Source organism: Apium graveolens, chromosome 9 (assembly GCF_009905375.1).
Source record: "Apium graveolens cultivar Ventura chromosome 9, ASM990537v1, whole genome shotgun sequence".
NCBI lineage: Eukaryota > Viridiplantae > Streptophyta > Magnoliopsida > Apiales > Apiaceae > Apium > Apium graveolens.
This window is the reverse complement of record NC_133655.1, coordinates 234,327,873-234,343,074: the sequence shown is the minus strand read 5'-3', so window position 1 is coordinate 234,343,074 and position 15,202 is coordinate 234,327,873. Positions and strand designations below refer to the sequence as shown.

Below are 15,202 nucleotides of genomic sequence, written 5' to 3'. Positions count from 1 at the left end.
TTCAGGCAGTAAACCCACCAGAATTCAAGGGTTCCTTAGAGCCAATTGAAGCAAATGTGTGGTTAAAGGAAATAGAGAAGGCTTTTGCCTTGGTAAAAGTGAAAGAGGAGCAGAAGGTTGAATTTGCAAGTTACTATCTGAAGAATGAGGCCACCTATTGGTGGGAAATGGTGAAGACATTGGAAGGTACAGATGTTATTAGTTGGGAAAGGTTCAAGGAATTGTTTTTAGAAAAGTATTTTCCTCAGTTTGTTCAGGATCAAATGGAGCTGAAGTTTTTAGAGTTAAAGCAAGGGAATATGTCGGTAACAGATTATGAGGGTAAATTTGAGGAATTGTCAAGGTATGTGCCATCGTATGTTGATACTGATAGGAAGAAAGCTAAAAGATTCCAGCAAGGTTTGAAACCATGGATCAGAGGGAAGGTAGCCATTTTTGAATTGGATACCTATGCAGGAGTGGTACAGAAGGCTATGATCACAGAAACGGAGAGTGAGATGTTCCAGAAGGAAAAGGAAAGCAAGAAAAGGAAAGTTGAAGGAAGTGAGGGTCAGTCACAAACAGGGAAGTTTTCAAACTTTAAGAAGGGCAAGTTCCATCCAGGGAGAAATTTTAATTTCAGAAGACAAAATGCAGGAGACGGAGGCCAGGGCAACCGTCTAGCTAATGTGAATCAGCCGAATCAGTTGAGATTAACTTTTCCAGATTGTCAAGTTTGTGGAAAGAAGCATGGAGGAGTTTGTAACAAGTTGAATGTGGTATGTTTTAAATACAACCAGAAAGGGCACTATTCAAGGGAGTGCCGAAATCAGCCAGCAAATAAGGATCAGCCTATCCGGAATCCAGCAGTGAAAGTTTCAGTCATTGGATTTACATGCTTTAAATATGGGAAGCCAGGATATATGGCCAGGGATTGCAAGACACCAGCCCCAGTTAGTAATGCATTGAGAATTATGGGATCTACCCCAGCAGTAAATGAGACTCCAAGGGCTAGAGTTTTCAATATGTCAGTGAAGGATGCTATCCAGGATACGGATGTCGTGGCAGGTACGCTTAATGTGAACTCTTTATGTGCCAAAGTGTTAATAGATTCGGGAGCAACTCGATCGTTTGTTTCACAAGATTTTGTTAGTCAGTTAAATTATCCAGTTGGGTATTTAAATGAAATAATGATTGTGGAATTAGCAAATCAAGAACGTGTAACTGTTAACCAAGTTTGTGGGAATTGTGAGATTGAGATTTCTGGTAGTAAGTTTTGTGTAGATTTGATACCGTTTAAGTTAGGAGAATTTGACGTTATATTAGGAATGGATTGGTTATCTAAGCATGATGCTCAGATAGATTGTCGAAATAAGAAAGTAATGGTGAAAACGCCAGATGAAAGAATAGTAACGTTCAAGGGACAGAAGCAGGTAAAGAAGTTCTTAACGATGATTCAAGCCAAGAAGTTACTACGGCAAGGATGCGAGCATTTCGTAGCATACGTGATTGACAAAAGTCAGGAGCCAGCAAAACTTGAAGATATTCCAGTTGTAAATGAATTTCCAGACGTATTTCCCGACGAGTTACCAGGACTTCCTCCAAATAGAGAAATTGAATTTGCAATCGATTTAGCACCTGGAACCGAACCAGTATCCAAGGCCCCGTATAGAATGGCGCCCGTTGAGATGAAAGAATTAGCAAAGCAATTGCAAGAGCTGTTAGAGAAAGGAGTAATTAGACCCAGCGTATCCCCGTGGGGTGCACCGGTATTATTTGTCAAGAAGAAAGATGGAAGCATGAGACTGTGCATCGACTATAGGGAGCTCAACAAGCTGACAATCAAGAATAAGTATCCGTTACCCAGAATTGATGATTTGTTTGACCAATTGAAGGGAGCCAAGTATTTCTCCAAAATCGATTTAAGATCGGGATATCATCAACTAAAGATTAAACCAGAAGATATACCAAAGACAGCTTTCAGAACAAGATATGGGCATTACGAGTTTTTAGTGATGTCTTTTGGATTGACCAACGCCCCAGCAGCGTTTATGGACCTGATGAACAGAATTTTCAAGGAATATTTGGACAAGTTCGTTATAGTATTTATAGACGATATTTTGATCTATTCAAAGACGGAGGAGGATCATGCGGAACATTTAAAGACAGCTTTGGAAATTTTAAGGAAAAAGAAGTTATATGCTAAATTGTCAAAGTGTGAGTTTTGGCTACAAGAAGTTCAGTTCTTAGGACACATAGTCAGTAACGAAGGGATCAAAGTGGACCCGGCAAAGATCGAGGCAATTACGAATTGGGAAAGACCGAGAACACCCACTGAGGTAAGGAGTTTCTTGGGATTGGCAGGATATTATCGACGATTCGTTCAGAATTTCTCAAGAATTGCAACACCATTAACAAAGCTTACACGAAAGAATGAAAAGTTTATATGGAATGACAAGTGCGAAGAAAGTTTTCAGGAATTGAAGCGGAGAATAATCACAACACCTGTTTTGTCACTTCCAGCCGATCAAGGGAATTTCGTAATTTATAGCGATGCTTCCTACAAAGGATTAGGATGTGTTCTTATGCAGCACGACAAGGTGATTGCATATGCGTCAAGGCAATTGAAACCACACGAACAAAAGTATCCTACTCATGACTTGGAGCTAGCAGCTATAGTTTTTGCTTTGAAGATTTGGAGACATTATTTGTATGGAGAAAAGTGTGAGATTTTCACGGATCACAAAAGTTTGAAATATATATTTACCCAAAAGGAACTTAATATGAGGCAAAGGAGATGGTTAGAATTGATCAAGGATTATGATTGCTCGATTAATTATCATCCCGGTAAGGCGAACGTGGTGGCAGACGCATTAAGTCGGAAGGAAAAGTTAAATGAGTTATCAGTACCTGAAGATATATATAAGGAATTTCAGAAATTGTAATTGGAAATTAGAGTTTGCGAACCTGAGGAAGCGAAAGTGTACAGTATGACTTTCCAGCCAGAGTTGTTGGAGAAAATAAAGAAATGTCAGAAAGATGTAATGGATCAAGATATAAATCGTTTGGTAGGTGAAGAATTATGCACGCAGAAGGATGATCAAGGCATTTTGAGATTTTCATCTAGAATCTGAATTCCACCAGTGACGGAGTTAAAGAATGAAATTTTACAAGAAGCACATAGTTCAAGATATTCCATCCATCCAGGGAGTACCAAAATGTACAGAGATTTAAAGAAAAATTATTGGTGGCCAGATATGAAGAGGGAAATTGCGGAATGGGTTAGCAAATGTTATACCTGTCAGAGAGTTAAAGCAGAGCATCAAAGACCAAGCGGATTGCTATAACCATTGGAGATTCTGGAGTGGAAGTGGGAACATATTACCATGGATTTCATAGTTGGATTACCAAGGACAAGGGCTAATCATGATGCCATTTGGGTTATAGTGGATAGACTTACCAAGTCAGCTCATTTTCTGCCTATAAATGAAAGATTTTCGCTCGACAAGTTGGTCCATATGTACCTAAAAGAAATTGTAGTTCGTCATGGAGTTCCAGTGTCTATCGTATCTGATCGAGATCCAAAGTTTAATTCAAGATTCTGGAAGAGTTTTCAAGAATGTTTGGGAACAAGACTGAATATGAGTACAGCTTATTACCCCCAAACGGATGGCCAAAGTGAAAGAACGATCCAGACAATCGAGGATATGTTACGTGTTTGTGCTATTGATTTCAAAGGAAGTTGGGACGAACATTTACCCCTGGTAGAGTTTGCTTACAACAACAGTTATCATGCCAGCATTGGAATGCCACCCTATGAAGCCCTTTATGGACGCAAATGTAGATCTCCAATATATTGGGACGAAGTAGGAGAACGCAAAATACTCGGACCTGAATTGGTGCAACAGACAAAGGAAGTTGTTGAAATTATCCAGAAAAGATTAATAGCCGCACAAGATCGTCAAAAGAAATATGCAGACCAGTCAAGAAAACATATGGAATTTGAAGAAGGAAGCTTAGTATTATTGAAAGTATCACCGTGGAAAGGACTAACGAGGTTTGGGAAGAAAGGGAAGCTAAACCCAAGATATGTCGGACCTTTTGAGATCCTAAAGCGCGTTGGCAAAGTAGCTTACGAATTGGCGTTACCTCCGTACATGGAGCACATTCACAATGTTTTTCATGTATCGATGTTCAAGAAATATAATCCAGACTCCAGACATGTAATAGAATATGAGCCAATAGAGCTTCAGGCAGATTTATCATATGTAGAGAGTCCGATAGAGATTCTAGAAGTAAGAGAGAAAGTATTGAGAAATAAAGTGGTAAAGTTAGTAAGAGTATTGTGGAGAAACCCAAAGGTTGAAGAGTCAACCTGGGAGTTAGAAAGTGATATGAGAGAAAAGTACCCTCATTTGTTTTCTTAGGAGATTCTGAGGACAGAATCCTTTTAAGGGGGGAAGGATGTAATATCCGGGATATATCGTGTAATTATTTTTGATATTATTATGTGTGCCCAGTATCTATTCTGTGAGTTAATTGTTAAGTGTTATCTGTACTTGAATATTCAAAAATAATATTAATTGAGTATTTTCATTTTTATATGTCCAAAATAAAATATAGATAATTGTCATATCTTCCTAATTATTTTTATGTTGATTTATGGATTTATAAGAATCATATGAAATTTCTAAAATCTTTTTCCGGGTAATTAAAATCTATTTTATAAAAACGGGAACCAACCGACGTCAACCGTTGTTACGTTTTTGGAACCCGAAACTCTTCTGAGAACTCCTTTCTAACCTAATTGTAATATTCCGAGCATTTTTCATGTTTCGACTTTTTCGATCCGGCTTGCGGTTTGTCCTGCGCGGGTCCCGGCGCAACATTTTCGATACAATATTCATTTCGGTAAATCAATAAAACCCGTATTTTCGATAAACGGGAGCTTTTTATTAAACTATCCCAATTATCACTTCGTAATACGTGTAACCAGGCGCTGAGACCAAGACTGCAGTACAAATTGTACTGATTGGGATAATTATCCCGAAAACCGATACTGTTTGGATCAGTTTTTACAGATAAACGTACTGTTTTATATCCGGAATGATCCAACGGGATACAAATTTTCCGTAATTATAAATAGCCTTTTACCGTATTTTATTTCGTATCAAAATCATTTGCAGATAGTTAATTATATAATTTTCAGAGAAAAACCCTAATTACTTAAACTGTTCTAAGAATCAAACAGCAAAACGAAGGCGTTACCGATCTCTGTTTTTAAAGCTTGAGTAACCAAAACGAAGGATTTGAGGTGTTCTATCAGATTCTGAGCTTTATTTCACTGCAGAAATCAAGGGTATTTTTCTAAAAAATTATTTATTTTCGAATTTATTTTATTAAAAATATGAATTTTTGTTCGGATGATTGTTTGTATGATTTGATGATTGTATGTTGTAGAGCTTGTTTTCCTGATGATTTTCATATGTCATACGTCTGATTTGGAGTTCAATAACATGTTCAAATTTGAGTTTAATTTTCGAATTTCAAAATTAGGGTTTATAACCCGTATGAATGTTTTCAATTGAAATTTGGGGGTTTTTGATTCAGGGGTTATTAGCTGTTGATTTATAGTGGGTTGTGTTCCTTATAAAATTTGCAATCGATTGATATATAGCTCGTTAACAGAGGATGCTTGAATCGAAGGGAGTTGTGTTTTAAAGATTTGCGATGTTCGCCGGAAACCGGCGATGTTCTTGGCCAATTTCCGGCCAGAACAGGGATGATTAGAATGTTTTGAATGCATGAACAAGTTCCTGGTGTTGTGTAGTGTTGATCTGGAGGTGTTGGTGGGATGAGGACGCGGGGATCGTCTTCTCCGCCCCCCCCCCCCCGACTTTTTCCCGCGACTGGACTGCAAAATTGCAGTTTGGTCCCTGCAGTTTTGAAAACGATGCAGTTTGGTCCCTGTAGTTTCCAGACTTTGCAAAAATTGGATTTCTGTTTTAAAAATGTTTAAAAATCATATTTCCTATTTATTTTTATTATAAAAAATCGTTTTTAATTTCTGAAAATTCTAAAAATTATTATTTTAATTCTGAAAATTATTTTTAATTCACAAATAAATCTGAATTAATTAGTGAATTAATTTCAGTTAATTTTTAATTGATTAATTAGTCAATTAATTTGAAAATTATTTGATTAATTGATTTAATTAATTATTAATTGATTTTAATTAGTTATTTAATTAGATTTAATAATTTAAAAATGATTTAAAAATTCTGAAAAATAGTTTCGAGCTTTAAAATATTATTCTAAATTATTTCCAAGGCTCGATAATTATTCTAAAAATTATTTCGGAGCCAGAATGGGCCAACCGAACCCTGTTTATTAACCCGAAATTGATCCAACGACCCGTTTTAATTCCGAAAAATGTTTTAAAAATCATTTTAAATACCCGAAAGCATATTTATGACACGAGACTTCTTTATAAATGATATGTCATTGATTACGTGATGTATTATATGTTATACGTGACCTGTTGTTTGACTATCGGTCTATATATTCGGTGTTTACTTGATTATTGCATAACTTTCAATCCGTTAATCGGATTTGGGTAAAACGAAGGGTAGATAGAAATATGTGTTGAATAGAATCCTGTGAGTTGATGATTGATAGATGCTTATGATATGTGAGCAGAAGAGGCAAGGCGTAGGAAAGGGAAACAGGTAGTTGAGGAGTAAGACGATTGTGATTGAAAACAAGTGCAGGATAGTAAGCTAATATCAGGCAAGTGTTCTGAACTTTCTCGAGATATTGTAATTCTTGATAGTCTTGTTGACATTGCAAGTGCTTTGAAGCACAGAAACCTAAATCCTGATTTCAGTTATTGTTCTTGAGCTATGAACCATATTCTTTCTAAGCCACTGATTATTGTATACCCAAACACGAACCACAAATCTACGATACTACTCCACAAATACATACAAACTAAATATCAGACACTGAACTGAATTATTATATACTCAATCCATGATATCTTATGCTTTGAAAGCCCAAATCTTTGAAACCTTGAAACGTTGATTCCTTTCTTATCCAATTCTTTCATTACCCAGCATTCAAGCTTTGAAAGTACCTTGTTGATCCTTACAAGGATTGAAACCCTTTCATTGTTAAACATTTATTGTTGTTAATGATTTCGGTTATTGTTTATTATTGCATATTCTGTTATTATGTTAGAATTGGATTGTTTTTATAAAATTGTGGACCAGATTCGTGGTCAGACCATATAATGGTCAAGTTAGGCCAATGTGTGCCTTGGATCCAGTAGTTAGAGCAATGTTGTGTGCCTTGCTCGAGGTTAGTGCGTGACTGATCAGCAGCCTAACCTTGGTTTTTAAATTAAAAGTATAATATCCAATTCTAAATCATAATCCATTGTTCACTTGATATCATAAACATATTCACCTGATGATCATTATTCTCAGTTTTGTCATTGTGACTTGCTGAGCTAGTTAGCTCATTCGTGCGATGTTGTTCATATTCTTTCCAGTTAAAAAGGAACCAGTTGGTAAAGAGGATCCCCAGTCCAGCGCGAGAGCTAGGGGTTCAGGTTGAGAAAGCTGAGCTAGTAGGCTTCTTTTGGAATAATTTAAGTTTGTAAAAGTTTGTAATAATGTTTAATACTCAGTTTGAATTTGAAATAGTTGGGATTTGAACGGTTTGTAATATATTAGTGTGTTTGGCCTGTGTGCATACTTTAACCTGTTGCGGTCCGTGGTGGTTGGTAAGTAGGGTCATTGCATATATTATTATTATCTTTATTATTGTTATAAGCAGGTTATAATTAAGGTGTGTGTGTGGACCCCAAACTTCTGACCCGGGTTTGGAGGGCGCCACATATATTAAATTAAAGTTAATTAATGTATGCATATTAAATGAAAATAAATATTAACATACAATTATGATGGGCAATTCAGTAATTTTAATATGATTAAATTGTCTTATCCAACCCCCTATTTGCTCTATTATATCTATACTATATAATATAATAGCTGGAATGAGATATATTATGGTTCAACGATTATCCCCTATTTTGATTAATTAAAATAAAAATAAATAGTATTATATACGTGTTGAACTATTAAATTGCTAAACTATCAGATAAAGTCTTCTTATCCCACCAAACTATGATCAAAACTTATACTACAAAACTAGGATTACAGCTTCTTCCTATTTTTTTATTTTTTTATAAATATATATTTATATAAATATATTAAAATTGATATATGACTGGATAAATTAAAAATTAAAATTATTTGAATATTAATGAACCCGTGCATCGCATGGGATTTGAGCTAGTCTATACTATACTATAATAATCAGAATGGGGTATAATTTGGTATGTTTTTTTTGGTTGGTTTGGTTATCCCCATTTATGACCATCAGATTTTTTTAATCAAGTGGCCGTGACCGTCAGATTCGTATACTAAAAAATTATAAACTACTCAAACTCTTAGGTTCGAACCCCGCCAACAACAAATATTTATATTATTATTTATACACTACTAAAATTCCCGGGTTCGAACCTCATCAACAACAAATCTTTATATTATTATTTATACATTATCCAAGATTCAGTTCGAATTTCACCAACAACAAATTTGATATTATTTATAAATAGTAAGCTAATGATCTAAAAAAAAATTATTATAATTTTAAATAATATAAAAATATTAATGAAAACCCGTAAATCGCACGTGTTGTAAAGTTAGTTTATATATAATAGATAGAAAATTACAGATAGTCACTGTTATCATTTTTTCAGTCCGAAAATAAATTTTGACAAGAATATTTATAATAAAAAGATTTTTTTCAGTTTACAAATTTGAACAACACAAAACAACATAGTATTATACCCCAGGAGACATCAATGTAGTACCTTTTTACAAGGGAAACATGAGGTACCTGAAAACATAACACTCAAAATAGAAGCTAAACTTAGCAGTTAAACGCAACTGTCGGTCCAGAAATAGAGTTTCAATGAATAATATGAGACTCAAATGTTCCTCAAATGAAGGAATCTATCTAACCACACCTATTTATTAGAATGTATGTACGTACGAGCTTCGTTTCCATAATCCAATCAGAGCAAGATTGGGTATTAAACAGTACTCTCCATGCATAAAAAAATTATACCCCGAGAGAGATCATAAATTGAACACCTTCATTAGTGAGGGAATAGCATTTACTTAAATACATTAGTTTTTTTTTTAATTTTGGTTGCATATGGATGCATGGTAGCTAGTCTGTTAGATAGATATAAACATGGGATTGTCAAAAACAGTCACTTTGGTAGGAGTATCCTCGATTGTCCTAGTTGCGGTGGCGATTGCTGTGGCTGTCAGTTTAAACAAAAACCATGACGATGCTAAATTTTCCACCGCTAACAAATCCGTTAAAACCATGTGTGAAGCAACTGATTATAAGGATGCTTGTGCTAAAAGCCTCTCCTCATCAAATTCTCACGATCCGCAAGAACTTATGAAGACCAGTTTCAAAGCGGCCATCAGTGACATTAATGAAGTTGTTGGAAAATCCAAAACTCTTGAAGATGCCTCCAAGGACTCACGTACCAAAGACGCGTATAAACTTTGTAAGGATCTGTTGGAAACCTCAGTTAGTGACCTTGATAGATCTGGAGACAAGATTGGTAAATTAGAGGCTAGTAAGATGGACGAATACGTTGCGGATGTCCAGACATGGCTTACTGGTGCTATAGATTATCAAGAGACTTGTATTGATGCTTTTCAAAATACAACCGGGGATGCTGGGGAAAAAATGAAGGATTTGCTGAAAAGCTCTTACGAACTATCCAGCAATTCCCTTGCAATGGTTGGTGACATTAAGTCCATTGTTTCAAACTTAAATATTCCTGGACTTCACAGAAGACTCTTTGAATATGACTATGGGCCACGAGGTGATCCACCTCCAAGTGAGGATCCCGGTTCAGGATTTAGCACACCATCCCACCGCAGACTCTTTGATTATGATTATGGGCCACGTGGTGATCCACCCCCAAGTGAGGATCCCGGTTGGGGAGCAGGCGGATCATCTCGCAGACTTTTTGAATATGACAATGAGCAACCACATGTTGATCCAGCCCCAAGTGAGGATCCCAGTTCAGGAGCAAGCATATCCTCCCGCAAACTCTCTGAATATGATTATGGGCCACGAGGTGATCCACCCCCGAGTGAGGATCCCGGTTGGGGAGCAGGCGGATCATCTCGCAGACTTTTTGAATATGACAATGAGCAACCACATGTTGATCCAGCCCCAAGTGAGGATCCCAGTTCAGGAGCAAGCATATCCTCCCGCAAACTCTCTGAATATGATTATGGGCCACGAGGTGATCCACCTCCAAGTGAGGATCCCGGTTCGGGATTTAGCACACCATCCCACCGCAGACTCTTTGATTATGATTATGGGCCACGTGGTGATCCACCCCCAAGTGAGGATCCTGGTTGGGGAGCAGGTGGATCACATCGCAGACTCTTTGATTATGATTATGGGCCAAAAGGTGATCCACCTCCAAGTGAGGATCCTGGTTGGGGAGCAGGTGGATCACATCGCAGACTCTTTGATTATGATTACGGGCCACGTGGTGATCCACCCCCAAGCGAGGATCCTGGTTGGGGAGCAGGTGGATCACATCGCAGACTATTTGATTATGACTATGGGCCACGTGGTGATCCACCCCCAAGTGAGGATCCTGGTTGGGGAGCAGGAGGATCGCATCGCAGACTATTTGATGCCGCTAATGGGCCTCCAAGTGATCACTCTCCCACCGAGGATCCGGGTCAAGGAGCAGAGCCAGTGGTGCGTGGTGTCTTTAGTAATGATAATGAAACTCCAAGCGATAATGGCTCTCCAAGTCATAATTCCGAAGATATATCTAATGGTCGTAATGTCGCTAGCTCCAAAGAAATTCCTGAATGGGTAGGTACACACCATAGAAACCTCCTTCAAGCTAATCCAAAGCCAAATGCGGTAGTTGCTCTAGATGGGTCTGGACAATTCAAAAGTATCAACGAAGCCCTTAAGACAGTCCCACCCAATAATGTAAAAGCCTTTGTTATACTTGTCAAGGCCGGTATCTATAACGAGTATGTTGATGTTCCAAGACGTACAGACAATGTTGTCATGATTGGGGAAGGTGCAACCAAGACCAAAGTCACAGGGAACAAAAATTTCATCGATGGAGTCGGAACATTCCAAACTGCAACATTCGGTATGTTATTTGAATTACTCTCTACAGCCTTATTAAAATTCATATTTATGCATTAACTCATAGCAGATAACTTTTTTATTTCTCACTTTTTTTGTATAGCTGTAAATGGTAACGGGTTCATGGCTAAGGACATGGGCTTCGAGAACTCGGCAGGAGCCGCTAAACATCAAGCCGTTGCTCTACGCGTATCCGGTGACAGGGCCATATTCTTTCAATGCCAAATGGACGGTTATCAAGACACCCTTTACACCCATACCTATCGCCAATTCTACCGTGACTGCACAATCACTGGTACCATTGATTTCATCTTTGGTGACGCCGCTGCAGTTTTTCAAAACTGTAAAATGATTGTGAGAAAGCCAATGGATAACCAAGGGTGCATGGTGACAGCACAAGGTAGGAAAGATAGGAGATCCACGGGTGGAAATATCCTTCAAAACTGCCAAATTACGGCTGAACCAGCATTCATGCAAGCTAAGCCCCCGATCAAGTCCTATTTAGGCCGTCCATGGAAAGAATTTTCGAGGACAGTTGTGATGCAGTCATTTATTGACAGCAATATTATTCCTGAAGGGTGGTCACCATGGACAGGTAATTTTGGTCAGGACACTTGCTATTATGCTGAATACCAGAATAGAGGACCCGGATCCGACACTTCCAGGAGAGTAGCATGGAAAGGTGTCCAGAAGAATCTCACTCCAGAGGTTATTTCTCAGTTCACTGCTGGAAAGTTTCTCCAAGGTGATGCATGGATTCCAGTTGCAGGCATCCCTTATGACTCCGGAATGATGAAAGTTTAAATTCAGATTTTATTCAAGCTTTTTTTTTCCCTTCCATATAGTTGCAAAAGTACAAGTTATGTATATATCATTCATGATGTTTTTTGTATAGAATTTATTACCATATTTAATTTAATGAACTTCCATATTAAAATTTCATTCAAAAAGTTTGATCATACTTGGTAGACTATTTTGTTACGGAACAATTAGACAAATTGTCTAGAATGGACAGTAATCTTACAAGTCAAAAGGACAACTCCTATATCTAGGACGGATATGATAAAGAAGAAACTACTACAAAATTAAAGAATGAATGCAAATCACAAACAACGCCTACTTGATTCAGCCTCTACTTTTGTCTATATAGCTTGCATTCAAGTCCCACGCCAACTTGATATAAGGAATCTCTTATTATCTCAAGCTTAAAACTCTTAAACAAGTAAGTATTGCAAAAAAAAAACTTTATTACAGTATGAGGTAATACTATAACAGGGGCAACACCTTAATCCCTTTCGCATAGAGTTATAGTTACTAAGCTTAGGTTGCAAGCCTATGTGTTCTTAGCTTAACATGGTTGGTAAGTTGGGGGAACTCAGAACATACTTCATCAAAATTATTGGCACTTAGTTAGTTGTTAGCTCTGTAGCTGATTGAATTAATTATTTTAACTAGCCAATTGAATTTAGTTGTTTTTAACAATTGTTTCATAAATAGATGTTTCAATTAGTTTTTTTATTCATGGGCTTAAAAAGCTCCTTCAAGTAACTTTTTCAAAATCAGTTTTTTTGGGACTAAACCGCTATTTGGGAAAGTTAACTACCAAACATTAATATTAGAGATTTAGTTTGATCAAACATCTAATTTGCTTCAAAAAAAATATTTTCCGTCACAAAACTAACTTTCAAAACACAAAAGTCTCCTCGAAGCAAAATTTGAAATGGTCAGTAATAAAGTGTAAGAGTAGTTTAGAAATCGTAGTTAAAATGATATTGATTTGCTAAAATTTAGCATCCATTAGCTTTGATAGGAGATGCTCTTATCTTTCATTCCGCACCTCCCATTAATGGGAGACAAATTGATGGACCTGACCTTAATCAGATAAATAGAACAAGGGCGTGCATCGGTGCATACATGCGCGCACATTTTTTCACGGATGCTCAAACAATAGAGATAGTAGTAGTAGTAGTATTATCACTCCCGTGATAAATCGCATTATCCATGATGTAATATAGATCTTGGATGTAACTAACCATTGTTATGTTTAAGTTGAAAAATTAAGAGAGAAGATTAAAAAGAATTAACAGGACTGATAAAAGAGTTGGAAATTTGTGCACAAGAATCTTTCTTGTTCCCTTGTGAGAGCGTCACAGTGCTGTTTTGTTTATTTTAAATGTGAGCTTGTGCATTTGTCGAGTGTCTTGATTGAGCCCCCGAGTCAAAAGTGAGCCCCGTTGCTCATTTTTGCATCTAGAACCTCTTGGAGGCAATTTCTCTCACTTCACTATATATCGTCTCCCTACTTTAAAAGAATCTTATTCACATACTCACGCTGCTGAGAAGAAAAGTTTAGCTTAGGCAATTTACTTTATGTATTAGAATGTTGAACAAGTCTCCCATATTCCAAATGCCTGATACCCAGCATTTCAGCGATTACGGTTTTCAGCCACATTTTGATTACTGTCAGGTAATTAGTAACTCTATCTTGTAACTATCACTCTTTAATAGTCACTATGTCGGGCTGTTTTGTATCGTGAAATTTTAATCTGATTAGTGAATGAAATGAGAATGAGATCATAGCGCCTTTTTATACTGAAATCTCTTTTTTGTTCTTTGTTGAAATATTTTCATTTGTGACAAATTAAAATAAACAGGCGGTGGAAGAAGCAAGGAAGCACAAGAGAGAAAATAAAGTGGGAGCAAGAGCAGGAAGATCCATAGATGGCCTACATTTCAAGCTCCAAAAGCCCAGCATTTCACATGAACTGGACTCCTCCAAATCATTAAGAAGAATAAGCATTGCACCAAGAACAACAAGCCGCGCTGGTGGAAACACGCTCTCACTTCTTTAAAGGAAAATTGACCCCACACAACCAGGCCTGCAGCACCTCTCAAATGGTAAAGTTCAATGCATTGGCTCTCAGCACCGCCTGTTTACATCACCGAGAGTAGAAGCGGGTCCACCACGCCTTACCGGACAGCCCAGCAGGCCGACACTCTTGTCCACGTTCCCCGGCCAATGAAAGTTGAAATGGACAATTTACCCTACATTAGTCTTAGGGATATCAACATGGACTATCAGCTCCAGCACCACAGGATCTCTGCAAGCTCTCCTATGCCCATTTATCTGGTCACTTAGATAGCTATGCAAAACTATCTAACAACTTCAAACTCCTTCTTCATCAACTTTTAACGCGTTGGATAAATTGATTCCTCTTGGTAAATGTTTTCTAATTTCCTGGTCAATTGACGTTTAGCTTGTTGCTGTTTAGCATGTATCGCGTGTATAACGTCTATCTCCTTGTAAAAAGCTGCATGCTTTGGAAGTGAACTTCTTTGTCACTTCCCTAAATTTACCTTTTCAGTATTAGCAAAGATCCAATTGTGTTCATGGTTTTATAATAGACTTTTACAGTACTTTTAAATTTTGACCGAATCTTTCTTAATCTTTTTACTTTTCTCGATTGCCTTTTGAGATAAAAAGAAAAAGGGCTAGACCTCTTAATTGTTACTGGTAATCTTGTATTGTTACTGAACTACTTGGTTGTTTGGTTTCCATATACAAATAGGTTTTGAGTAGGGCTAAACCAAAATTTATACCAAAAAAAGATGTGGTATGACAATGTTGAAATTTGATTTGGGGACGTATATGAATGTACGCGGGTTCCATATTATACGAGGAAAGTTATTATTAATAAATATTTGGAAAAAAATTATAACATATTTGAGCATTCTAGCATTTTCCATAGTTTTTATTTATACGACTGATCATGCTAATTGCACGTGCTAAACGCAAACTTAATATTTTAAAAACAAAAGGGGAACTTTTTTTTTTGCCAAGATGAACTTAATATCTTCAAGATATAATTTTTAAATCACAAATATGAAAATTAACGGAAAATTCAAGTCACTTGCTTAAAGTTCTGCGACCAAAAAC

The 15,202-nt window shown here is 37.0% G+C and overlaps 2 protein-coding genes across 2 annotated transcripts; both read left to right on the top strand.

The window, feature by feature from the left end:
- The first annotated feature begins 9,142 nt into the window (after positions 1-9,142).
- Positions 9,143-12,207, top strand: LOC141684792 (uncharacterized). The gene is made up of 2 exons (XM_074489921.1): positions 9,143-11,269; positions 11,369-12,207. Exons 1-2 carry the CDS (start codon positions 9,307-9,309, stop codon positions 12,067-12,069), a joined length of 2,664 nt encoding a protein of 887 aa, XP_074346022.1. The 5' UTR covers positions 9,143-9,306; the 3' UTR covers positions 12,070-12,207.
- A 1,275-nt stretch (positions 12,208-13,482) lies between these two features.
- Positions 13,483-14,635, top strand: LOC141686058 (uncharacterized). Its single transcript, XM_074491120.1, has 3 exons — positions 13,483-13,732; positions 13,920-14,091; positions 14,190-14,635. The coding sequence occupies exons 1-3, from the start codon at positions 13,646-13,648 to the stop codon at positions 14,402-14,404; spliced, it is 474 nt and encodes a 157-aa protein (XP_074347221.1). The 5' UTR covers positions 13,483-13,645; the 3' UTR covers positions 14,405-14,635.
- The last annotated feature ends 567 nt before the right edge of the window (positions 14,636-15,202 follow it).